Raw genomic sequence first — 26,288 nt, 5'->3', positions numbered from 1 at the left:
AAAGATGATGCTCCATTGTTTCTCCAAGCATTTGTTTAACCTAGTCATCACAAAAGCTAAAACTTTACGAAATTTCGTGAGGAAAACACCTGACCAAAATAAGGATTATCACCTCACTGGTGAATGTCTTAAAAAATTTCCCATTTTTCACACGAAAAATCTAATTCACAAGGTAAATCTCACTTCAGGTCAAAGGTACAAATCACCACTAACGTGAATCAACATAATTTTCAATGAATATTCAATAATATCACTCAAGAAAAGCGAGGAAACATTGTTAGTCCTTCACCACAGCCAAATAAGACTGAAGTAAACACGAAGTTCTGTCATATTTCTCGTAAGCAATTGCTCACACTGAATTTTCATCAAAGCAATTTCAACTCAAATCATATTCAAAATTTAACGTATTTAGTGTTAAAATCTTCCAAAAAGAACAAATATTTAGATAGAATTCATTATTCATCAAATAGTGGAATAAAAATCCATCATTTAATCAATTTATTTTTAGTGTCCAATTTTATCCTCAAAGTGTCCAAAATAAGAAACTGGACAAAATTATGAGCCTTTCCCCTATATCTATTCTAAATTTATCTGGCTTGAATATTCCATATAGGGGCTTCAAACTGGAGGTTTAGCTTATATCCAAATACAGTGAATTCTAGATAACAAGCAATTTTAGTAGTTTTCAAAAATCTTGTTTGATAAAAAATTATATAAGTTAAGCCATATGACTAAACGCAATTGGTATTGTAATTAAAGTTTTACGAACCATTAAAAATTAATCAGCAAAAAATTATACATAGGTCAGTAAAATATTAAATTTTTGTCAGCAAAAAACCTTTAATTTTTAAACTATGGGCTTAACTAATTTAATTGACGTTTAAGGTGGTTGCAAAGCGAAAACGTCTTTATTTTCCCCATTTCCCCTTTACTTGCCTAAAATTTTCACTGATTTTGAAGTTCTTAAGTAAATATTGATTCAATTTTATTTTTTTGCTGACCGTATATAACTTTTCTCTTCATTTGCACAGTGAATAAAGTACACCGAGAAAAATTTTATGGGTAGTATTAATGTTTTTCTGGGTAAAATCAAATGAAATTATGGGTATTTTGGCCCCAATGGTAGAATACATTTGTTTCTAATGTTTTATTTGATTTGAATACAGACGACTTTTACTTCAAATATTTTTACATTTGATCTGAAAGGCAGTAATCATAGCCACAACAAATATATTTGTATTTATTTTGAATGGCACTGTATTTGAAAAGAAAACATGTCTTTTAAATCAAATACATTTGCACTTTATTTCTAAAGTGGATTTTAAACACTTTCATGGGTAGAATCAAAAATTTCTGGGTAACACTACCATAGTTTCAATAGTAGAAATATTTGTTTTAACTACGAGTTACCATTAATTTAAATACACAATGGGTAAAATTAAAAATTTCCTTGGTATATTTAAATGTTCTTTACCATAGATTCAATGGCAAATATGTTTGCTTTGATATTCGTCCACATTAATTCAAATAATATCCTCGGGTAGATATAACAGTACCAGGGTATATTTAAAAAACTCTTGCTATGATTTCAAAAATAAATTTATTTGACATAAATAATGTGTATTCACAATAAAATTGTATTACATTAATTTCTATGGGGTGTTGCACGACTTTCTAGTAGTTTCGTGAAGTCTTCTTCTCAGCTTTTGGATGTATGCTCTTCTGCTTTCTCCCAATAGTGTTTACCAGTTTCAGAAGAAATAAGATACTTCAAAAGACTGATTGTCTTTTGCCCCGTAAAGATAAACGATGACATAATGAAATCTGAAAGACAGAAAATAAAATTAAATGGAATTAAAAATCTGAATCTATATGGTATCTATTGAAATAGCGGAAATAACTATTGAAAATAGAGTGGTGGAAATAATTATTGTCCTATCCCATAATCTTTAAAAGAACCCAACAATAAGTCTCGAAAAAACTTATACGTATAATATGATGTCCTTTTATGTTAATCATAAAAAATTAATTTTGATTATAGAATCTTGTTTTCTCAAAACTTTAGTAGAATTTCGTTTTTTATTCTGGTGATAATTATAATTCCAGGTAATAATTGTAGGGCTACAGTATTTATTTTTCACCAATGGCGGTTAATAATTTTTAATAATTCAATGTAACTTACTTGATCAGTGGTAGTGCTCCTCGTCTACTTTTATTACAGCGCTCACTTTTCTAAGTTGTGTTTTGCAGATTTACGTCCTTTACTGTTTGCTCTGAGTTCTGCTGCTATCTGCGAATCACTTTTCCAATTCCATGGAAAAGACAATGATTGTCCTTTGCCTAGTGAACGGATTCAACGGTTACCACGATTGATAAAAGAAAGAATAAAAATAAAAATGAAATTAAAAACTTTTCCAGTATGATATTTTCCAAAGCGATAATTGAAAATACATATTCAACATAAATAAGTTGATATAATTAACATTTTTATATTAAAAAAATTATGCGAGGTCCAATATTTCTTTGTAAAGATCAATGCTAACTTTCACAAATTATGTAATTCTTATTGCATTACAAAAAAAATCAATTTTCTTACCTTGATACTATTTAGGTCTCTCCTAGATGGAATTTTTGAAGAAAAGTAGTTCGATAAAACAGATATGGTGATAATTTTCCAGCTTCTGCTCACGGACGTTTCCAATCAACAATGACTTGCAATCAGGATGATCGATTGAACTTGAACAATATCGAAAATTACAAATCGTTAGTAAAATATTAAATAATAAAAAATTCTTACGACGAATTTTAAATTTAAATAAAATAATAAAAAGTTTGACATTCCATTTTAGCTTAAAAGAAGAAATAAATTTAATTTAATTTACCGAATATGGTTAATACTTTTCTGGCAAACATTTTTTTACTTACCCAATCTAACGATTTCCAACACTTTATCAAATTTCTTTGTCGATCACTTGATGATTTTTGCAACTTTATAAGTTTACTTATCCACTGTAACCATTTTTTAGTTTTTTTTCATTTTCAAATAGATTGGAAATAATTTGTGTGACAACTTTTCAACTCAGCGGCTTCTTCAAGACTGACTCGTTTTAATGTTTTCCGTACTGATGGAATCAGTCATAGATCTGAATGTAGTTTCCTTTTTTTCAAATACTTATGCTATTGATTCAAAAAATAGTATTAGATTTGATTGGTTTTTCATTCTAAATAAATATAAATTTCATTCAAATTATTAATTGTTATAATCAATGCATATAGAAAGTAATATTATTTATTTTATGCAAATCACGTCATTTGAAGAACACAATACACTGACCCTCGTGCATTTGCGTTCGTGCGTGTACGCCAGCCAAATATTAAATTTTTGGATGATTTAGAGCGAAATTCATTCAATTTTTTTAAAATGAAAATTTAAAAAACCTAATCAATAAGAATGCTTTAATAATTGGTATTTACCTTATTCTTTATAACATAAGTAAGTTTCTTAGGCATGTTTAAGAGAGATTCATGAAGAATTTTTAGCTCAATCCGCTCCCTCTACCAAAATTTCAGCCCGATCCGTGCTATAGAGCCGGAGCTAATTAACTTAGAAAATTGGAAAGTTTTCTTTTTAATTATAGCACCCCTAGCTGTAGTTTTACGAACTTATGAGAAAAAGAGGGTTTTTACGAAAATGTGAAATTAGTTGCAAATGACATGTTGTTTCATTTGGCTAAAGTTTAAGTTTAAATAATAAAATGTAATTATTTTTACATATTGTATTCGATTAGAATAAGTAGTTATTCACTTAAAACGTATTGATATTTATGATGAAAGGAATTTAATTTTCACCCTAATTTAAATGAATAATTTTTCAAATTATGACGACTGCAGTAAATGTAAAAACCACTGTTATTTATATTTAACGACAAAAACCATTCGTATCAAATATTTACTCAAAGTTATTTCATTTTTACATTTAAATGAAATGCATATTTTATACAGAAAAGTTTCTCACAATTCAATTTAATACCTGGTCATTTAATGTTTAGATAGAAAAAAAAATCATTTGAAATAAAATTTTGAAACAATTGTTTAAAAAGTCTTTTTCATTTGAAATAAATACAGATAATATTAAGACGTAAACAAAAATGTCAATATTAAATTTTACCCATTAAATAAATGCTTGTTGCATTTGATTTCATAAAACAGTACTTTTAAATCAAAAGTAAAATTTTATTTTTGACAACACAACGTTGCACATTTAATATAAATGTGTAGTTTTTCATTTTCAATGTATAATTGTTATTTTTAACATATATTATCTTTGATTCAAAAGCTGAGGTATTTATTTCAAATATTTAAACATTCACGCTAAAAGAAAAATTATTTATTCTCCGTATGAATGCACAAATATTTGAAATTATTGTGATTACTTTCAAAATCAAAATTATTTCGTTTGTATTGAAAGAAAAGTCAATTGATTCGAATATTTACCCAGAATTTTTAACATTAAATACAAAATATTCAATTTAAATAAATTCCATTTTTCTCGGTGTAGGTACGATATTTGATAGTTTGAATCGTTTTCCGAAGTTTGCTACTTAAACGCTTGTTTTTGGACTGATGAAATTCTTTTTTACTTCTTCTAAATCCATAGAATTATTCACTGTTTCATTCAGAAACATATTATTAAAAAAAATCAAAGATATTAAAGAAAATTTATAAAATAATGATAATACTGAAATAAGTCAACATGCTCTAAATGGATCGCCTTTTCACTATTCATTCATTCATTCATTTTCAACCGCTTATCCCTTTGGGGTCGCGGGCCCATGACACCAAGGTTAACAGTCCACGCCTGTCGGTCCTCCACCACTTCAGGAAGATGTTCGATTTCGAACCCAAGGCGCTCCCACGCAAGATCCTGAATTTGATTCAGCCACCTTGTCCTAGGCCTGCCTCGAGGTCGAGGTCCCCTCACAATGGCTTGCATAGCTTTTCATGCGTTGAACATGTCCATACCATCGAAGTTGTGATCTCTCGACCAAGAAGCAGCTCTTCGACTCTTAGTTCCTCACGTACGGCCACATTCCTCACTCGATCTCGACGAGTGATTCCCTTAACCGCCCGAAGGTACCTCATCTCGGCAGCTTGTACTCGCGATCTTACTCTTTCGGTCATTACTCAAATCTCATGACCATAGGTGAGAATAGGAATGAACGCAGCTTTGAAAACCGATAATTTAGCCGATCGACTAAGCTCGGCCTTCCTCAACACGCTTCTGCCAAGCTCCCTCATAACTGCAGAAGCCTGACCGATTCGTGACGAGAGTTCTGCCTCCATCCTACCGTCACTTGTGAATAACACCCCGAGATACTTGAACTTCACCACCTGTTTCAATGAGACTCCACTAACATGTAGAGTGCATCCCACAGATTGTCGGGAAATCACCATTACCTCCGACTTCTTCTCGTTCACCTTCATACCTGTTTCGGCACAAACATTTACAAATCGGTCAAGTGTGCGCTGAAGCTTTTCTTCGGAAGATCCAAAAAGAACCAAATCATCTGCAAAGAGGAGATGGCTCACCCCGAAATCCCCAATACGAATCGCATTCTGCCCCCCACTGCGTTCCATAATCTTGTCCATATATATTATGAATAACAATGGTGATAGAACACATCCCTGGCGCAGTCCAACACTCACCCGAAAACCTGCCTTTTCACTAACTCACTTTTAATTAAACCTTTGGATTTAAAATACTTTTTTCACAAGGAAAAAACAATAAATGTTTTCAATCAACCAGCTGACATTAGCGAAAATATCACTGCTAGAAAATTTTTAGTGAAGAACCCAGCTCACACAAGATTGAAATGATTCGATTACACTCACTTATTTAATGGATAAAAATATTATATTTGCTTTTTTTCAAAGTTGAATAGTTATATTATGTTACTGTAGTGATTATATTGTGGAAATAAAAATAAGACTATTATTTTAAGTGGATTAGTCATAAACGATCCAGATTGCGAAGCGCCCGGATTAGCGCACTTGACTATAGTGATTCAATCCTTTAACCATTTATTAGATATTAAAAAATACATAATAAAACCGTAATATTTAACGTAGTCCCAGGCCAATCTAGCCACGCTCTCCCCAAGTTGTATTCCTCCTCTCCTACCTTTTTTCGAACCTTATAAGCAATCTATCGATCGTTTGGAACAGGAGTGGTGATCTTGGATCAATTGTGTATGATTTGGAATTGGGGGATTGAATGATTTTGAAATTTTTCACAATACTCGCCAAAGCTACTTTCATCTGCATCATGCCAAAGTTTCTTCCAACGCAAATTCTGGGACCTTCCCCAAAAGGAAGATGTGCACATTTTGGAAGTTTGTGACGCTTCTCTTCGGTGAATCGCATGGGATCGAAGACATATGGATCAGGATAGAATTGGGGATCACTGTTGGAATATCAAACTATAACTTATGTACAACTTGGATTAATATAAGTTTACTCACTGATGTATGGAATAGACAGGGATAAGTACTGATGTTCCAGGTTGTAGGACAACTGCCTCTTTTTGTCCAGGCAATTTAGGCAGGGCATAGGGTTTCGTGCATATTCTTTGCATTGTCAGTCCAACAGGATTTAGGCGCATTGTCTCTTGGAGGACCATATCCAAATAAACCATCTCATTGATTGTTTCATACGAAAGAGTATTTTGATGCTTTTCTGCAATTGTTGCAACTTCCTCGTAAAGTGTATTTTGGATATCTGGATATTGTGCCAAATGCCAAAGTGCAAATGCTAATGTTGTACTCGATGTTTCATATCCATCGACATAAAATGCAATAGCTTGAGTTATAACGCGATCTTCTGACGCATTCATTTTGTTTTGAAAATTTAGGAGTATCTGCAGCACATCATCGTAATCAGTTTTTATATTTTCACGTGATTTAATATTAGCTTTCACAAATTTTCTAGCCCATTGGTCAAAATCTTTCGTTGTTACAGGCATAGAAAAGAACTTGACGATGGAAGGAAAGAAGAGGCTCATTGAAATTCTGAGCCCTGACATAAATGACGCGTGAAAGAGCTTTCGACCCATCTCCCGATATTGACTTTTGGGATCCTTAAAACAATTCGTTTCCACGCTAAATATACATCTTACTATATTTCCTACTGCATATTTCGAAGTAAGCTAAAAATTAAAAATATAATTATAAACATAAAACCAATTTGAAAATCTCTTTGGAAACGTACGCTTTTGGAGTCAACATCGATATTACAGCCTTCGTGATCAATAAAGTTAATCATCTTTTCAGTTGAATGCTGCATTAACGAATACATGGCTTTTAACTGCAAAACAAAATTCTCTTTTTTCTTTTAAGTAACTCGTAAAATGTTAACTAAATCACCTTGTTTTTTGTAAAGATAGAAGTTAAAACTGCTCGTTCTGATCTCCATTTTTGCTCGTTAGTTTCAGTAAAAGGTGTTCCACCAAAAATATCATTGGGATCTTCACTTGTGGTCACATCGTTAAGTGAGAATGACGAAAAATGCTTGATCATCACATCTCTCACTAATTCAACATCTCTAAGCAGGATTGCTGGATACAAGTGCTTGTAGAACCCAACGTAGGGCAAATTAGGAAACATTCTACACATTGAAAATAATTTAATGATATTTTTCTTAATGTGCAAAAAAATAGTTAAATAGTTTTGTCCAAGGTAACTAATGGTCCACTAAACTCAAAAAACCATCCGTTCTTCATTATCTCTTTTCATTTGGGCACAAGGTGAGAAAAGGTAAAGACCGCCTGGAGACGGTCATTTCTGTTTAAGGCATAAAAAGACTGAAATATTTTTATTGAAAAATAGTGAACAAAAAGAAAAATAGAGTAATTTTAAACGTTTTTTATGCGGATGAATGTTCTATGATTATCTAATAAATGATAATTTTTATGAAAAAAGTTTAAAATTTTTAGAGTTAGACGTTAATGAAACTCAAGGTAATGTCAATAAGACTGATTTTTAACGAATAGGTCACAGGTCAGCTATGAAAATGTTACCTTCTTGTATAATTTGAAGGTACTTTGAAATGTATTGTTTATCTTCTGGCCTTATTTCACTATCTGGGGCATTAAACTCTTACTACACTTAGATTACTTTAAAATATTTTTTTTGCACTTGAAATCGAAAAATATCGCGAACGTCATTTTATTGTTTTTTCTCTACCCTGTCACACAAAACTGAAGATGGTAACCAAACGAAAGGTCAAAATGAGTTCAGCTTCAGAAAATAAGTTAGTAAGACTATAACTGAGGACACTGTAGATATTTTTCAAATAAGTAATGTTATCGAAGTAAATGCGACTTAAAGAATGACCGTCTTGAGACGGTCTTACCTGATAGAGGGTTAAGACTTACTTGTACCATTTATCCGCCAAAATTCCAATATGTTCTCTTTGGATAAGTGCTGGTCCAAGATTTCCCACCAGAAATGTTGGACTTGGTGTTGGGACACCTTTTCTATTCCAAAAACCATAATTCCACTTTTTCCAGAAGTACACAAGGACAAAAATCAAAATTACTGTGATGAACATTTCTAAAGGTAAAGACTTATCAGCTTTCTTGACTTGACTGAATTTAGTAGGTATAGAAATGCTCTTTTATACACGAGTAAACACATGATGCTCTTATCGGGACAGTAATTTAAAATAAGATGATTTGCTCATAGGGTGTAACCGGTGTAACCAGATTTTTTCCAAGACTAACTTAACGTTAGAAGTTAAAATTAGACGCCCTAATCCAGAACAGACAATTTTTGATAATCAATTTAAAATTTTCTTTTTTCTATTTTTCAATAATCAATATTAGGATTTCTTTTTCAGTTTTCGTTCTTTTGCTTTAAATGAAAGCCTTCAAAAAAAATTTATTCGATAAATACAATTCAAGATGAACAGGCTAAGGGCCTTGACAGACCTGAGGATTAGCCGAGAGACGGCTTAGCGTAATTATATTCGACATAATGGTTAAACTTCATTTCCATCATTTTCCACTAAGTCGTCTCTCGGCTTAAGTCGTAAGTGTGTCTTCAGGAATTTTGGGGGCAAAGAATCATATCTCGACCTCAGCTTTCGGCTACAATAATACTAAAATTAAAAAAAAAAACAATCATTGTCTACTTTTCGAAATATTCAACATTGAATTTTCGAAAATCGATTTTTCAATTATAATCGTACCTTCTATTAAATCGGATGAAAGAGTATCAAAAGGGTTGTAGTATTCCATCATGAGAGCTTTAAAAAACACCAAAATTTTTCAAATTCTCACAATTACAACCGGAGGTATGACTATTTAAAAATTAAATTTTAAACCTCTTATAGTTCGGGCCAGGTGGGTCAGAGGGGCTTCAATTTGGTTTTAATCGAAAGCTCTTAGGCCCAGCTATAACATACTAAAATTTGAGATCGATCGATGTCATACGGGACTGAGTTATTGAGAAAACATAATTTGGGCGTGATCCCTAATGCCAGAAGGAAAGGTGGGGGAGGGGTAGAGCTGAAATCACCTATACTTCTAGCCACCTATCGACATTTAACCTTTGCCGAAAACCACTTGTCGATATCTCTTTCCATTCTCTCTCCAAAAGTACTTATACCACGCGACGGACAGGACGGCCGTCTACGAAAATCGATTTTTAGCCTTTAACATTTTACAGATATTTCACTGCAACTCAAACAAATTTGCTCGTAATTCGTATTATTACTTAAGCCATGACTATGAATTATTCATTTTTGAATAGTTTTTATGCATCATTTCAAAACAAATCAGATTGATAAGTCAATTCTCTTTATGAAAAAAAATCTTATCATTAGGTTTTAGTGTATGATAGGTCTTTGGTTTTTTTTAATTCCAATTTTTTCTTCCACCTCTTTTCCCACCAAACCAAACCCTTCTACTTTATCAAAACTATTTTAAATTTGTCCAAACGAATATTTCGGTAATGATCTGGTTATGACCTGATAAGTAATTTTTGTCCAAAAATCGATTTTGTTACTCATAAACTATTTTAGGAGATCTTTTGAGTAATTTATAAATAGGTTTAAATCGGTTGAGAAGTATTTTTAAGTAATAGCATCCGAGTCATGAGTTCAAGCACTTCCTAAAAATTTGGACCCTTTGCCATTCCTTTTTTAACATTTAGTTTCATACTTAGTCATTAGAATGAGAAGCAATTGAGATATGGCATTGAAGTATAATAGACAATACGGTTTAACCTCTTGACACGAATGAATATAGACAAGTCGAATAGACTCGAATAGATATATTGACAAAGATAAAAATCGATCAAATCGATCAAATCAAATAGTGTTAAATTATTTTAAAATATAATTACCCACAATTTTTCTTATCTTTCTTCCTGCTAATTTCTTTCAATTCTTTTCTTTAGTCATTTAGTCATTTTGTTATTAAAAAAAACTTTTAATGACCATTTTAACATCTGTATAACTTTAATTCAGTATTATTACGAGTACAAGATAAGTAATATTCTTAGTAATATTGCCCTATTAAAAATAATAATTTCTTCACACTATTTCTTTGTAATATTAAAGCATTTATTGAAAACCAAGAAGGGAACACATTTTTTAATCGCCAGAAAATATGCAACATTCAGATGTGGCTTAATTTTATAAAGAGTAAAATCACTTTTTGAAAAGTGCTATATAACAGGGTGTATCAGAATTTTAGTACTAAATCTACTTTCCCTGAAGTAGAACTGAGTTTATACCTAACCCATCAAACCCAAAGAAAATATGGATATTTAAAAAAAAAACATTTTTTGTACTATCTAGTATCGATAAAAATGCGATCCTAAAGGATGGTTGCAAGCTGTAAGGATATCCAGATGAAAGACATGCTTTGCAGGTGCCTGATCAATTTCTGAGCTAAGATATTTTTAATCATAAAATAGTGACATTGAATCGCTAGATATGGCATGGTCCGGAAAGAGTTTAGGATTCATAGGGGTTTTAAAGTTTAAAAAAAAGGATCTTTAATTCATGGTAATCTTAAGAGTCATCATCATCATCATCATTTTCGGCAGCTTATTCCTATTATGGTCACGGGTCCATGACATTAAGGTTCACAGCCCGTGCCCGTCGATTCTCGACCACTTCAGGAAGATATTCAGGTTCAGGCAACCCCTAAGGTCGAGATCTCCTCGCAATGACTTTCACTGCGTTTTTGACGAATCAATTTTATGAGTAGTACCTATTAACTATCGTAAGGATATTCACAAAGGTTTCCCAAAATCAAGTACAAGGGCCAATTTTTTGGAAGTTTGAAATGAAAGTTTCACTTAATATACTTTGTATAGTTGTTGTTTTTATGTTCAAATGATAAATTAATTATATTTTTTTTACTTGTAATATTTAGTATATTTTAATATTTTTTTATATTTTATTTATATTATTTAACTTTAATTTTTTGTGTTGTTTATTTTGGTTCTAGAAACCTACGTACCACCTACGAATAGGTAAGATTTTTCACGTTTCACTTTTCAGACGATTTCTGAGAAATGTCGTCACGCTGTTTGTCCGTCTGTCCGTCCGACCGTTGCCAGCTCTAGAGGCCAAACGGTAAGAGATAGCGACTTGGGACCTTCGGGGGACCACCCCCCCATAAGTCGATCCAAGAATCGTCAATTGCTCGAAAACGCGTCGTGCGATTTTGTTCATTTTCGGATATGTTTTAGAAATTACCCATGCGGACATTTTATCCTTAGACGAAAATACCGTTGAATCATGTCTAATACCTGTTTTTCAACGTCAAAAGTTAAAAAGACCTTAGAGTGCGCATTTATCAAGCGAATGGGGTCATGTTTTGGCTCTTTGGAAAGGTCTTGGAATTTACGACAAAACTGAACTGGTTCCAATCGGTTTTGAATCAGTAATGAACCGGTTCATAACCGATAAATACTTTTTATACGAAATTCAATTAAATTACTCCTGGGGTGTATTTTTGGAAATATTTTGAGTGATTTATAAGTCGGTTTAAATCGGTTGTGAACCGGTAATGAACCGGTTATTTACCGATAAGTAATTTTTGTTCGAATAGAATTTTTATTACTCTTCAAACTATTTTGTGGGATCTATTGAATGATTTATGAATCGATTCAAAACGGTTCAGTACCGGTAAACGGTAAATCGACGACTCAGAATATAAGTCGAACGGGTCCCGATCAAAATCTTGAAAGCCAAAATCCTCCCGAAAGCCAAAATCCCGAATTCTTAAGCATGTCATAGCTACTCCCACGATTGCACCCGCGCTTGCTGGAGGCTAAGGGAAATCTTCTGTGTCTTGGGAAATCATTCTGAATATTTTCCTCCATATAATTTTATCCCTTTCATGATTTTAAACATTCGGGATTTTGGCTTTCGGGATTTTGGCTGCCACCGAAGTCGATCAACTCGGTTTCTTACAAAATTCGTTTTATTCGCTTTTCGATACTTCTTTATACCCTCTACCTTCCCTGTGAATATTATATTTGAAATTAATTATTTTCAAAGTTATGTAAATTTTAAACCTCAAAAATCTTATACTCTGCATGTAAAATCTCTGCTTCAAATCGCTCTCCTGTAAAAGTTGTCTATTGCGAGTTATTCGTTTCTTATTCTGAGCGATCGAAATGATGCGAAAGTACTTTTGAGGTATAGCTTTTAAGTCACGAGTTCGAACATTTCGCAAAACCTGGGACGTTTTGCCACCCCTTTTTCTAAGAAACAAGGACGAAAAGATCCCCCTGATAAAAATAACAAATTAAAACTATTAAAAAAAATTGTAGAATATTTAAAAGATGTTTAATAGTTTACCTGGAACGATAATTTAATGCTCTACAAAGGAAAAATTTATCAAAAAAAATCATGAACCAAATCTTGCATTTTGCTTGGGTTTCGTCTTCATTTGAGATAATTCTATTCATACCTTGGATTTTAGGATTGGTAAAGGCATTAGGATTTTAAATTTAAAAAAAAATGAGAATTACATAAAGAATCAAATAAAAGTATAGCAGATATCAAAAGATCAAAGTTTTTGAGAATTCCACAAGGACGTATCAAAATACAAATTTTCCCTTTAGGATTTCGATCACTTAATCACTTCTACTTCATAATTAAACCAGGTAGACAACCAACAGTTAAATAAGTAAAATAACTTTTGAAATTTCTTATCTTAAAACACGTTTTTATTCGCCCAGAAGTATACAAAAGCATGAAATCATAAATGTATCTGTGTGTGTCATGAATCAACGGTCAGCAATGATCTTCCACGGATCGATGATCTCTACATAAAAATGATATTAAAAATCTTGAGGAGCTAAATGTAAAATAAACAGATTATTGAAGATTGTGTCGGGGAATTTAGTGTCTGTATCCGTGCACTTCTCCTTCTTCTTTCTTGAGTGCTTGTATAAGGACCAAGCTCATAACACCATTGATGACATGCATGAGGGCTAGAGCCATGGCAAGACCAGCTACCCAGCCGGATTTATCCTCCAAGAACCACGTCAATTCATCCACGCAGCCATGGAAGAAGGCGTTTCCAGTTACGGTATCTCTGCACTCTCTTGGCAGGGGATGTTTCAGGATGACATAGTCATTGGGACCATCAGCTCCGCAGCAGCCAATCTTCAGAAATAGGTCAATTAGTTGAGAGTTTATGGGAGGAGTAGGAAATTAGGACTTACAGATTCTTGAATCATCTTCAAGATATCAGCAGATGGTTGATGATGAGATGAGGCCATAATGAGGCGGGTGATTGTGTCGTAGATCATGGGCTGAACATTTGAGCCTATTGTACTGAAACTCAGAAGAACAGCAGCACCAACAGTGCCAACAATGAAGCAGAAGCATTGTGTACCGATAAACTGAAATATTTCAGGAGGAATTTATCAAATCCAGACATCTCAGGGGGGGGGAGTCTAAGAAACCTACCATGAATAGAGCAAGTGAATGTTCCATGAGGGCACTGCAGCATCCCAGAAAAGACGAAACCATGACAATAATACTCATGCCAATAAGAATATAGATTCCAATGTAGTATGCATGAATCTCAAGGATATCCACCCAATCAGCAAAACCGGGTTCAGCCCTTATCCAAACGGTGAGAGCAAAGAGAGCTGCAGCCACCATCTAAGGCAAAAACAAGAACTTACTCATCCGGACATTCTGAGAAAAAGCACCAATTCAGCGAAATCGTTCATTTTTCAATTCTTCCTATCTGGCTTTTCCATGGCTGGTGTATTGATAAGATAAGGGCTAAATTGTACGTAGAGGAATGAGGCAATCCATGGGCGTAGGAAATTAACTTTTTCACCACCTTTTTCACCACGAAAGCCACACAAATTCATTGGAAAATGATGATTCACTGAGAGCTTTTCTTTTTTTGCAACCCTTACCCAAGCACAAATGTTGAAGCAGAATATTGTGTATTTAATGCAGGCTATTTGATTTTCCAGCTTTGCAGCATTTTCACCCTGTCCCTGGCCCTTTCCCGCCATTTTTCCAGCACTTTATTGATCTCTTCACTTAATTCACACAATCCCTTTTCACTTTAGCACTTTAAACCAGTAGAAAATATTCCTTGCAACGTCTTTTCTTCTGTAGCTAATCCTTTGGTAGAGGCACTGATATAATCCACCCACTTTGCACCTTGTATGTTGAAAGCGACTGGCAAGAAGTGGGAAAATGAATCGTTCAGCAGGTGAAAACGTCGCCTCGCCCTAAAATTATCTCTATTTCGCCTTTTTTTTAACACAAATTGAGGCTTCAGTTATGCTTATCAGTTATTTTGTTAGATTAGATAGCGCGAAAAAGAGAGAAAGAATGCTATTTGATGACTGTGGCCCAATGTGTAGGTTTCATTGCATATCACAATGATTGTGGATTCATCATATTCTTGGAATTCCATGAGGTAGACTCGGTTGATACAATGAATAATTTTCCTAGATAGTATTACTAGTGAGTACCTAGTCCCTATTATCTGTAAAGCTGACCGATTTTTTCAGGAAAGTGAGCTTTCATCAGAAAGACAGGTTCATGCCATAAATGCTACAGCACGGAATGAGAAAGCGTCCCAGCTTTTCGGAATACTCAAACTTGAGATTCATGTGAGCTTTCCTAACTGCTTATTACGCAAAATTTTCGGAAAAATCTGGCTCAGGGTTAAATATTTATTAGACTTTAAAAACTACTAAAAATTTATTGCCATTTAAAACCTAAAAACCTTCATGAACTGGGTTAAACTTCCAGACTGAAACTGAAGTACGTTTTTCAGAATTTATAATATAGGGAGACTGGGGCAAAAAGTCACAAAACGGATATTTGATTTTTTTTTACAAGCTACTCGAGTGCTTCACAAATTTCTAATCAGCGCAATTTTATAGGAAATTTACCGCTCTGCAACTTTGTGAAAGTAATTTTCCTCTATTTTGTAAGAAAATACGTTTATCGAGCCAATTTCTAAAAGGTAATTTTGTGACTATTCTCAAAAATGCTGGAGCAAGCAAATAGTACCAGACATTGGGTATTATCATATTTTAATTCGCTTCATTACGGGCTTCCGTAAATTTGAAAAAAATTGAAAAAATTTAGAAGAGGATTACATGACGGATTTTTGGCTCCGTTAGTCACAAAGCCTATAAAACTGTGAGATGTACAAGCGCTACCGAGAGGTAACTGTCATCAAGCAAATACGCCTTAGTAGGCTCCGATTGGCTGGTAATCTGGTTTGCAAGGATGAGGACGACCCAGCCTGAAAAGTCTTTAGTGGGAGATTTTGGTGCTTCAAGGAAACGAGGTTGCCCTACACAGAGAAAAATTTTGAGTTAGAAAAAATTAAGAAACGTGGTTTTGAATCAAGAGTACAAGAATTTCAAACTATTTTCCCCTATAATTGAGATATTTTGCGCTTGAATTTCTCTAAAAGAGTATGATAGTTTAAAAAATAGAATAAATTGTGCTTAATAATAGGAGAACAGTGGGTTTGATTTTAGAGAATCGTAGTTTCGAACACTGATAGAGCATACAGAAGTTTTAAAGTTAGAAGGTCATGGTTTTGATTTTAGAGTATAGAGGTTTCGAGTTAAGACTATTTTGGTTTTGATCTTAGCGAAATCATCGTTTCGAAATAAGAGTATAGTGGTTTTGAATTCTATTATACTATTATGGTTTTGATTTTAGAGTATCGTGGTTTTGATTTTAGAGCATTGTGGTTTTGATTTTAGAAACTTGTGGTTTTGATTTTAGAAACTTATGGGTTTGATTTTAGAAACTTATGGTTTTGATTTTAGAGTCTCATGGTTTTGATTTTAGAGTATCGTGGTTTTGATTTTAGAGTCTCATGGTTTTAATTTTAGAGTATCGTGGTTTTGATTTTAGAGCATTTAGGTTTTGATTTTAGAAACTTATGGTTTTGACTTTAGAAACCTATGGGTTTGATTTTAGAAACTTATGGTTTTGATTTTAGAGTCTTATGGTTTTGATTTTAGAGTATCATGGTTTTGATTTTAGAGTTTCATGGTTTTAATTTTAGAGTATCAGGGTTTTGATTTTAGAGTATTATGGTTTTGATTTTAGAGCATTGTGGTTTTGATTTTAGAAACTAATGGTTTTGATTTTAGAAACTTATGGGTTTGATTTTAGAAACTTATGGGTTTGATTTTAGAAACTCATGGTTTTGATTTTAGAGTATCAGGGTTTTGATTCTAGAGTATCAGTGTTTTGATTTTAGAGTCTCATGGTTTTGATTTTAGAGTCGCATGGTTTTAATTTTAGAGTATCATGGTTTTGATTTTAGAGTATTATGGTTTTGATTTTAAAGTATCAGGGTTTTGATTTTAGAAAAACCATAATACTCTAAAATCAAAACCATAATACTCTAAAATCAAAACCATAATTTTCTAAAATCAAAACCAAAAGTTTCTAAAATCAAAACCATAAGTTTCTAAAATCAAAACCACAATACTCTAAAATCAAAACCACGATACTCTAAAATCAAAACCACAATGCTCTAAAATCAAAACAACGATACTCTAAAATCAAAACCATGAGATTCTAAAATCAAACCCATAAGTTTCTAAAATCAAAACCATAAGTTTCTAAAATCAAAACCATGATACTCTAAAATCAAAACCACGATACTCTAAAATCAAAACCATGATACTCTAAAATCAAAACCATGATACTCTAAAATCAAAACCACGATACTCTAAAATCAAAACCATGAGTTTCTAAAATCAAAACCATGAGTTTCTAAAATCAAAACCACAATTCTCTAAAATCAAAACCATGATACTCTAAAATCAAAACCACAATACTCTAAAATCAAAACCACAATACTCTAAAATCAAAACCACAATACTCTAAAATCAAAACCGCAATGCTGTAGAATCATCACCACAATAGTCTAAAATCAAATCCTCAATACTCTAAAAGAATTCAAAACCACAATAGACCAACATCAAAACCAAAGTACTCTAAAAGCAAGACAATAATATTCTAAAATCAAAACCATATTAGTCTTAAATATTTCAGATTAAGCAACATACTTCAGTGGAGATGAATTCCGATTGGAAAAGTTTATATAAAAATATCGAAATAAGACAGACTATGAGAGGTTCTAAGCCTTGATACTCTAAAATCAAAACCATTATACTCTTAAATATTTCAGATTAAGCAACATACTTCAGTGGAGGTAAATTCCGATTGGCAAAGTTCATATAGAAAATTGAAATGAAAGATGCATATGAGAGTTTCATGGAAGTGAATACGCGCGCATCATATGCATCACGTGGAAAAAGGTAAAGAATGAAATATATAACATTCACAAAAAACCCTCAAATTGCCTTGATTCAAAACCTCAGAATACTCTACTTTCAGAACCAGCAATACTCGACAATCAACACAGCAAACACTCCAAAATCAAAACCATGGTACTCTAAAATCAAAACCATGGTACTCTAAAATCAAAACCATGGTACTCTAAAATCAAAACCATGGTACTCTAAAATCAAAACCATGGTATCCTAAAATCAAAACCATGGTACTCTAAAATCAAAACCATGGTACTCTAAAATCAAAACCATGGTACTCTAAAATCAAAACCATGATACTCTAAAATCAAAACCACAATACTCTAAAATCAAAACCATGGTACTCTAAAATCAAAACCATAAGTTTCTAAAATCAAAACCACAATACTCTAAAATCAAAACCATAAGTTTCTAAAATCAAACCCATAAGTTTCTAAAATCAAACCCATAAGTTTCTAAAATCAAAACCATAAGTTTCTAAAATCAAACCCATAAGTTTCTAAAATCAAAACCATAAGTTTCTAAAATCAAAACCACAATTCTCTAAAATCAAAACCATTATACTCTAAAATCAAAACCATGGTACTCTAAAATCAAAACCATAAGTTTCTAAAATCAAAACCACAATACTCTAAAATCAAAACCATAAGTTTCTAAAATCAAACCCATAAGTTTCTAAAATCAAACCCATAAGTTTCTAAAATCAAAACCATAAGTTTCTAAAATCAAACCCATAAGTTTCTAAAATCAAAACCATAAGTTTCTAAAATCAAAACCACAATTCTCTAAAATCAAAACCATTATACTCTAAAATCAAAACCATGGTACTCTAAAATCAAAACCATAAGTTTCTAAAATCAAAACCACAATACTCTAAAATCAAAACCATAAGTTTCTAAAATCAAACCCATAAGTTTCTAAAATCAAACCCATAAGTTTCTAAAATCAAAACCATAAGTTTCTAAAATCAAAACCACAATACTCTAAAATCAAAACCATGATACTCTAAAATCAAAACCATAAGTTTCTAAAATCAAAACCATGATACTCTAAAATCAAACCCATAAGTTTCTAAAATCAAAACCACAATACTTTAGTATCAAAACCATGATACTCTAAAATCAAAACCATTTTTGCTACAAATTCAAAACTATTTTTCTCTAAATTTAAGAGTAAAAAAGTCTAAATTCAAAGCTACTGAATTTCAAAACCATCGTACTCTAAAATTTAAGGAAATGCTCTTATAGAAATTTTCTCTTAATTTAAGCGAAATTTAAGAAAAAAAATGCTTGGAGCAAAATCGAACCCTTAGTTAGAGTATTTTTTTCTTGAATTTAGAGGGTAATTTTTCTCTGTGTAGTCTCCTATGGACAAAACTCGGGCGGGACTGCGTGGACTAAGACACCAACAGGGGTACGGAATTGCAGAAAATTGGCATGTAAGTCTCGTCTTGCAACGAGTAATAAATTATTAAATGAACACTAAACCAACCGACCGTTTTTGGTCGTTTTTCGGTCAAATTACAAACCGCGGTAGGGTAGGATACTCAACGAATTTGTATTGGAAAAGAGCAAAAAATTGAAATTTAAACACTAAAAATCATATTTATTATACATGCATATTTTAAGAAACTCACTAAGTTTGACAGTAACATTGTACCGTTTAAATATGTGTTAATTTTAAACCGGTCAATTTGACCGGGTCTTGATAGGTTTAATGTTAAGAGAATTTTAAAATTATACAGGGCATAGTATAGTACATGTTGGGGAATGTAGACATGGTTCGCACAGAATGAACCTTCAAACGATGTGAATTTTCTCTTTGTTTGCAAAGACCTCACTTACCATTTCTGATCTCGTCTCATGAGCTTGATAATTATCCATCTTATGGCTAAGAAATGACAAACTAGCTCTTTGTAAACAAAGAGAACCATCCCTCTGTGCGAATCATCCCAACATTCCCCTATTTGAAAAAATATAGTTAAGATAGCTTTATTAAAAAAAAAAATAGGATGAGTAAATTAAAATTTTTTGTATAAATTTTAAAGTAATAGTTTAAGCCAAAACTTCAGAAAAACGGAAAAAATTCGTCTTATTTGGGAATTTCACGAAGACTTCAAGTCGCTATCTCTAACCGTTTGGTCTTTAGCTAATGTCTGCGGTCAGGTGGGCGTAACGTCTTCTTTCAATAACTCTAAGTGGGTGGAAGACGGAAATTAAAAGAGAAATTAAAGTCATTTAGTTCTTAGCATTGTTACTTTTACTTTTCTCATAACTTGCAAGACAAGATTCCCTTTTCTTTTGTTTATTTTTCGATATCTTTCGCAGATAATCAAGGCCGACAGTTGCTTTACGACCTTGCCCTCAATATTCAATTCTCTTCTAATAATTTTAAAAATTTGAATTTGAATTTGAAGTTGATGGAAATGCATATTTTTAAAGTAACTTTGGTTAAGATTGGATTTATAGGAAAGGCATTATCTAGGCATATGTACTAGTTAGATCTTTTGTATTAAATAATAAAGCTTTGCGTGTAATTGGTAGGGATCCCAAATGCTATAAAATTTATGTTTAATAATTCTAAAGAAAAAAGTGAATTGCATAATAGTTGCCAGAAATATCAAAGTAAATAAGATAAAATGTGACGACTGTGAAACCGAAAGATTTACATTTTAATGTTAATGGAGTGTGAACAGTGTTAAAGAGTTCATTTGGTGTCATTTTTTCTGTATATAAGATTGCGTTGGATGATTCTTTACAAATCTTGTGTTTATTTTTGCAAAAAGATCACTGTTATCATTTTGGCAATATTCATCCTCATTTCGCATATTAATCGCATCATTTTAGTCGGTTTCTTAACACTTTGGGGTGAACGTCACGTTTTGCAAAATGAAATTCTCCGGCATCATCGTAATTTCCATTTTGATGCTTCAGATGACAATGATTGTTTCTAGTGAGTTTTATTAAATGTATAAAATTGAAGATTTTTTTCACGGCAAATTAATTTGTGTTTTATTTATTTACTCTTCTCTGTGTCAGTGTCTTCCTGGTGGTTTAGTTATGCTTTTGCTGGGTCTTGGAGTTATGCTCCAATTGTGTACAATCACCCAGTTCATTTACCACAGGCAGTTCCTCAGCAGCACCACATACCACAAACAACGAACTCCCCATGGATCTATGATCCTCGCAATGGCCAATGGATATTGAGGAGTATTCCTGAAAACCCCATGGTTCCTCAGCAGCACCATTACACACAGCATAAACCTTTCCTCTACGCCAATTCAATGGCAATGACAAATATTTGAAAAAGAAATAATGAAGAAGTGTTTTGATGCATTAAATTCAATTATTTGTACAGAAAGGGGTCGTTAATTGCTCCAATTCCTATCAATTCTTCGAATTGAATATATATATAGCGTAAAGCTAGGAATAAAATCGCAAGTGCATCCGGAAAAGAATTCAAGTTGGAAGGTGGTTATTTTTATCAAAGGAATAGCAAATGAAAGAAATTATTGTAATTCACATTCATTACAAAATTCCACAATGAATTGGTATATCAAAAGAGCCTTTGCGTTTATTTTACACATCACTGCCAACAATTATCTCCCATTTCTTGTATAGTAACACCAGTTTCACCTATGATTCTTTCATAATCACAGCTATTGTGATGCTGTAGTACACACAGCCATTTTCGATAGGGCTCATATTCAAAGGGTAGTCGGTGTTTCGAAAATTGTGACAAATAAATTATTAAGATATCTCTATATTATGAAGATCTATAGCGATTTCTTCTCATGTGAATTTAAATAGGATAATGTGGTAAAAATCGGACAGAGTTAAAATTCGGACACATTGAAAGTCAGACAATCAGCACACTTGTAGTTCAGCTGGTTCTTAAATTCTACTTTTACAACTTTTATTCTAATTCTAATTACAGTTAACCCCAAATTTCTCATTAACATTGAACTATCAGATATAACATAACAGTTTATTTCTCTATTTTCGAAAGTATTCTACAATTTTCATTGCTTTAACCACTTTAAATATTTAAACGAAATATAAAAGACCAATGCACTAATGAAACCATCATAAAGGATCAAGGTGATTAATTAGATGAGTACAATGTACTATGTACTATGAACGAAGTTCCATGAAAAATTCTTGATTGAACTGCTGTAGAGTAAGAGATCGTATAACTTGATGTCCGATATTACACACACAGGATTTTTTTTAATGTATTAAGAATTATTCAAAAAAAATGTCACTCTTCGAAGGCAAATCACTGTTGCTTAAACCTAACCTGTCTGAAATTTGACACAGTTCTCTTACAGGACTTTGGAATAAAGTTAAAGACTGTGCTTGTATCAAGATTATACATAAAAAAATAATCAATAGCAGACCAATATGGTAGACTACCAATATAATCTTGATCTGGATACAACAAGTGTTGAGAAATGTGATGTTAAGGTTTTCAGGGTCGGCTCAGAAAGTGATAGGAAGTGCGGTTCAGGTTTTGTATGAATTAACCAAAATATGAAAGAACCTACTACAGTAGATTCCTCTATATGAGGAGCTCAGAGCAAAAAAGCGCTATTTTAATTGGGAAATACATACGACTTAGAGTTTTTTTGCTCCGAGCGCCTCATATTTATTATTAACATTATTAATTATTAATATAATTATTATATAATTATTAATATTATAATTATTAATATTAAATTCTAAAACACAAATTTCCTTAAACTACAGTTAAAGGCCATTTGCGACAGTTTTCACGGCAGAAATATTTATTTACTGTTGTGTCACCGTTATAATTGTTTTATGAATAACGAAATAAAAAATGACATTAGCCGTACTCACTATGGCGTTGTTATCTCGTAATCTCCGTAATCTGTTATCTTGTTATAATTTTTCATTTATAAAAGCCGTACTCACCATGGCGCTGTTATCTTGTAATATCGTTATCTCGTTATCTCGTTATGTTCTCGTAATGTATTAGCCGTACTCACTATGGCGCTGTTATCTTGTAATATCGTTATCTCGTTATCTCGTTATGTTCTCGTAATGTATTTTATAAATGAAAAATTATAACAAGATAACAGATTACGGAGATTACGAGATAACAACGCCATAGTGAGTACGGCTATTGTATAAATGAGCAGTAAAACGTTAAAATTGAACAGTAACAAAAAAATGCAACAGCGATATTATCGTCCAAAATTTGGCAAAGGGAAAATAAAGGGTTTTTCATTTTATCTACAACAATTTTAAATGTTAAATATATAAATTAGACCCATTTTAGTAAAGATTTAAGTTTTTTACTGACCATAATTAGATATTTTACTGCTCATTTTTAATTTTAAACTGGCCATTGTGGATTTTTTTATTGCTAGTTTGTTTTTTGCCATGAAAAATAAAAAGACAAGGTTGAGCGTATGGCCTATTCGACAGTTTTTAACCTGGTAGACGGTTAAACCCACTGATTCTAATCTTTCATTCCTACCTCTCACGCAACACATAATCCCTAGGCAGGCACTGAAGGTTGTTACATTGTGCTTAGTGATTCCAAATAACCAGGTTTTTAAGATAGACGGTTAACCGGTTTTGGATGACTCTGAAACCGGTTTAAAACCGGTTTCAAATTTAGGATTAGCTTATAGAATTTTGAACATTTTTTCATGACCTAAACCGTAATGTAATATTAAACACACAAATATTTTATTTTTCGCCATTTTGAAAAAAAAAGAAATAAAATAAAAGGAAATCTCTGGGGATTTCTACTCTACCGGTTGAGAAATTAATAAATACCAATTTTTATCAAAAATTTTACAAGAAACTTGTGTAACAATTTTGTTGAATTTAGGTCAGTTAAAATATAGCAAGATTTAATAAAAATCTCTATGAAGACGGTAAGACGGGAGAGGTAGGCATCATGTTACTTCTATATATAAAACAATATTTTACAAGATTGTACTAAACTGTTTACAATTTTTTTCTCAGTATACAATTGATTTTTTTTATCTTATAAATATTTAACTAAGATTTGTAAGGTAAAATATTTTCAAGTGAAAATGTCCTGAAATAATTTCCGATAACCTTTACCCAAATAATTGTTTTCAAGAGTGGAAGAAACGTACCGGAAACCCATTACAACTATCCTTCATAATTATTAACATTACTACCAGACTACATATTATACTTAGAATCATATTGCACTCCAGGTTCTCTTCTAAAGTCAAGGAAATATTTTGCAATATATCTTGAATTTCAAGAAATAAATCTAATATTTAGAGTTTATATAAATTTTAAAAGTTCTGTAAAAAGACGGTTTTAAACCGGTTTCATCTCTAAAAACGAGTTTTGAAACCGTCTCCAGAATAAAGCAGTTACCTGTTTTTCGAAACCGGTTAACTGTTGCTGGAATCACTAATTGTGCTCTTGTTGCTTCAGTGGGTGAGCATCAGTCCCCGTGGACTGTTCACTTCAAAGAAGTTGAAAGATAGGTGGTACCTTTAGTTCCGCAATTTCCCTTTATAAGTTTCTACTTAGGTGAGCTCTATCAAGTATCCTTCAATCTGGCTTACAAAGGTCCTTAACCTTGTTACTCTTGGATACCGTTTATCGTATTTGCTTTCTCTAAAATTATTCTTATTACATTTTAAAATGAATAAAAATATAGACATAGATTTGGGTAATCTTTCGGCCATCCTAATTCTCGTAGTTTCTTGCCCTACCTGAATTCTTACAAGTTTTTTTTTGACATCATCGTGATATTTTCATTGTATAATCTCTAGACTAGAGTATGCAAAAACAAAATATTTATGGATATTTGAGGAACAAAAGAAGTGGCCGAAATTGTAAGCTGGTCAAAATTTGGTACAGTTATCGTACTATTTTATATTTCATGTTCAGAATATTCAAACTGTCAAAAATAAATATACTAAATGTCACAGGGCTGAACATTCTACAGTACGAATGGTCATATAGAGGCAAGGCGGCATATTTGAGAAATTTTTGATGTTTTGACTTTAAGGCATTATTTCCAAAACACAAAAAAATATCTTGAAATTATATACAGTGCTTAGCATTCTCACTAGTATATACCTAAATAAAATAACTCGATTAGTGTTTTTGTTACATTTGCTTAAATAATTAATAGTTACTCTGTTGATAATAATTGATTTTACTCTATCTAAATCAAAAGAGTTTGTAATTAATTAATGTACAGAATTTAAATTCAGTGATCGTTAAGACGCGTGTTTGACAAAGGTTCCCCGCGCCCCCATGATAGGTAATTTTTTTTCTTTTCAAAAAATCATCAATTAATCTGTATGAAACTAATGGCATCTACACACTAGAGAAATTTATGTCCATATTGAAGTGAATTCCCTATGCTTGAGCAGGAAAAACTCTTCAATATGGACATAAATTTCTCTAGTGTGTAGACGCCAAAATTCCAAAATATGAACAATCTATTTCAATATTTCTGATACATTGATTGAATGGGTTAAAATAGGATTGAATGAAGTCTTCGAAGCCTAAAAGTCTTTTCCTGCACATTGTAGGTCCATTTTAGTCCTTTACAAGACATTGATCTTAACTTGAAAATCCATTAAGCCATTTTTGAGATAAAATTAATGATTTTTTACCATGTATCGTCAGCAGTGGTTAGTATAGAAAACATGCTTTGTGTGTGTACTATGAGACGTATTTCACAAATTATTAAAAATTATTTGTAAATAGATAGCTAAGATTCTTTGCAATCTCATTTTATATTCTTGTCGAAGTATCACGTAATTGTATCCAGCTGGAGATTTCACTTTTTACCTATCGGAAACATTGTTATGTACTTCTGTAACATTGGTATTTAGCAGACCTCTATGACGGATTTCTAAAATTTATTACCCAGATTAAAAATCCATCAAGTACCTAGTATTCGAGATTTGATTTTATTATTGTTGTTTTTCACAAAGTGTCTCATTAAAGAATCATAGTTCCCATAAGCTACAGCAAGCCTATTAGTAGCATTTTTCTATCGCACAAAGTGTGAATAGTGCAAATGAGTGGTGTTTATTGTGATGGCAAAATTCTTCCCAACGTCTTCCTAACATTCATATAAAGTGAAGCAAATCCGGACTTTAGGAAAGAGCTATAACTTCCACCCAATATCAATTTCTGATAATGAAATTGCTATCACGTCCCATTGTACGTCTTTAAACTGCCTGAATTCACTTTCATCTTCATAGAGGTGGTCTTTCACTCACATCTCATATGGGTGTGCGCCGATGCAAAAATGCGGCATAAATTAAATTAAGCCAAAAGAAATACAAAAAGACAACAGAAAAGTCATTGGTTGCCATTGTCATTCTCAACACGACGAAGAGACAAACCAGAAAAAAACGTGCTAAATATA

At 32.3% G+C, this 26,288-nt stretch overlaps 2 protein-coding genes and 1 long non-coding RNA gene across 4 annotated transcripts; all 3 read right to left on the bottom strand.

Annotated features, from left to right (window-relative positions):
- Window positions 1-1,042: 1,042 nt before the first annotated feature.
- On the bottom strand, window positions 1,043-4,552 carry LOC129803369 (uncharacterized). Of its 2 annotated transcripts, XR_008751858.1 has the most exons (4): window positions 2,926-4,552; window positions 2,597-2,736; window positions 2,183-2,334; window positions 1,043-1,824 (listed from the first exon to the last, which is right to left on the bottom strand). It is a non-coding gene; the product is annotated as an uncharacterized LOC129803369 (long non-coding RNA). The 2 variants fall into 2 exon arrangements; XR_008751857.1 differs by having other exon boundaries at window positions 2,597-4,552.
- A 1,512-nt stretch (window positions 4,553-6,064) lies between these two features.
- LOC129803347 (cytochrome P450 6k1-like) lies at window positions 6,065-8,644 on the bottom strand. Its single transcript, XM_055849832.1, has 5 exons — window positions 8,432-8,644; window positions 7,422-7,662; window positions 7,267-7,362; window positions 6,522-7,204; window positions 6,065-6,463 (listed from the first exon to the last, which is right to left on the bottom strand). Exons 1-5 carry the CDS (start codon window positions 8,605-8,607, stop codon window positions 6,178-6,180), a joined length of 1,482 nt encoding a protein of 493 aa, XP_055705807.1. The 5' UTR covers window positions 8,608-8,644; the 3' UTR covers window positions 6,065-6,177.
- Window positions 8,645-13,228: 4,584 nt separating this feature from the next.
- On the bottom strand, window positions 13,229-14,804 carry LOC129803359 (tetraspanin-2A). Its single transcript, XM_055849846.1, has 4 exons — window positions 14,463-14,804; window positions 13,999-14,196; window positions 13,752-13,931; window positions 13,229-13,692 (listed from the first exon to the last, which is right to left on the bottom strand). The coding sequence occupies exons 1-4, from the start codon at window positions 14,562-14,564 to the stop codon at window positions 13,426-13,428; spliced, it is 747 nt and encodes a 248-aa protein (XP_055705821.1). The 5' UTR covers window positions 14,565-14,804; the 3' UTR covers window positions 13,229-13,425.
- Between the last annotated feature and the right edge of the window lie 11,484 nt (window positions 14,805-26,288).

This window comes from Phlebotomus papatasi, chromosome 2 (genome assembly GCF_024763615.1).
Source record: "Phlebotomus papatasi isolate M1 chromosome 2, Ppap_2.1, whole genome shotgun sequence".
NCBI lineage: Eukaryota > Metazoa > Arthropoda > Insecta > Diptera > Psychodidae > Phlebotomus > Phlebotomus papatasi.
Note: the sequence above shows the minus strand (reverse complement) of the source record. Positions and strands in the feature narration are given on the sequence as shown.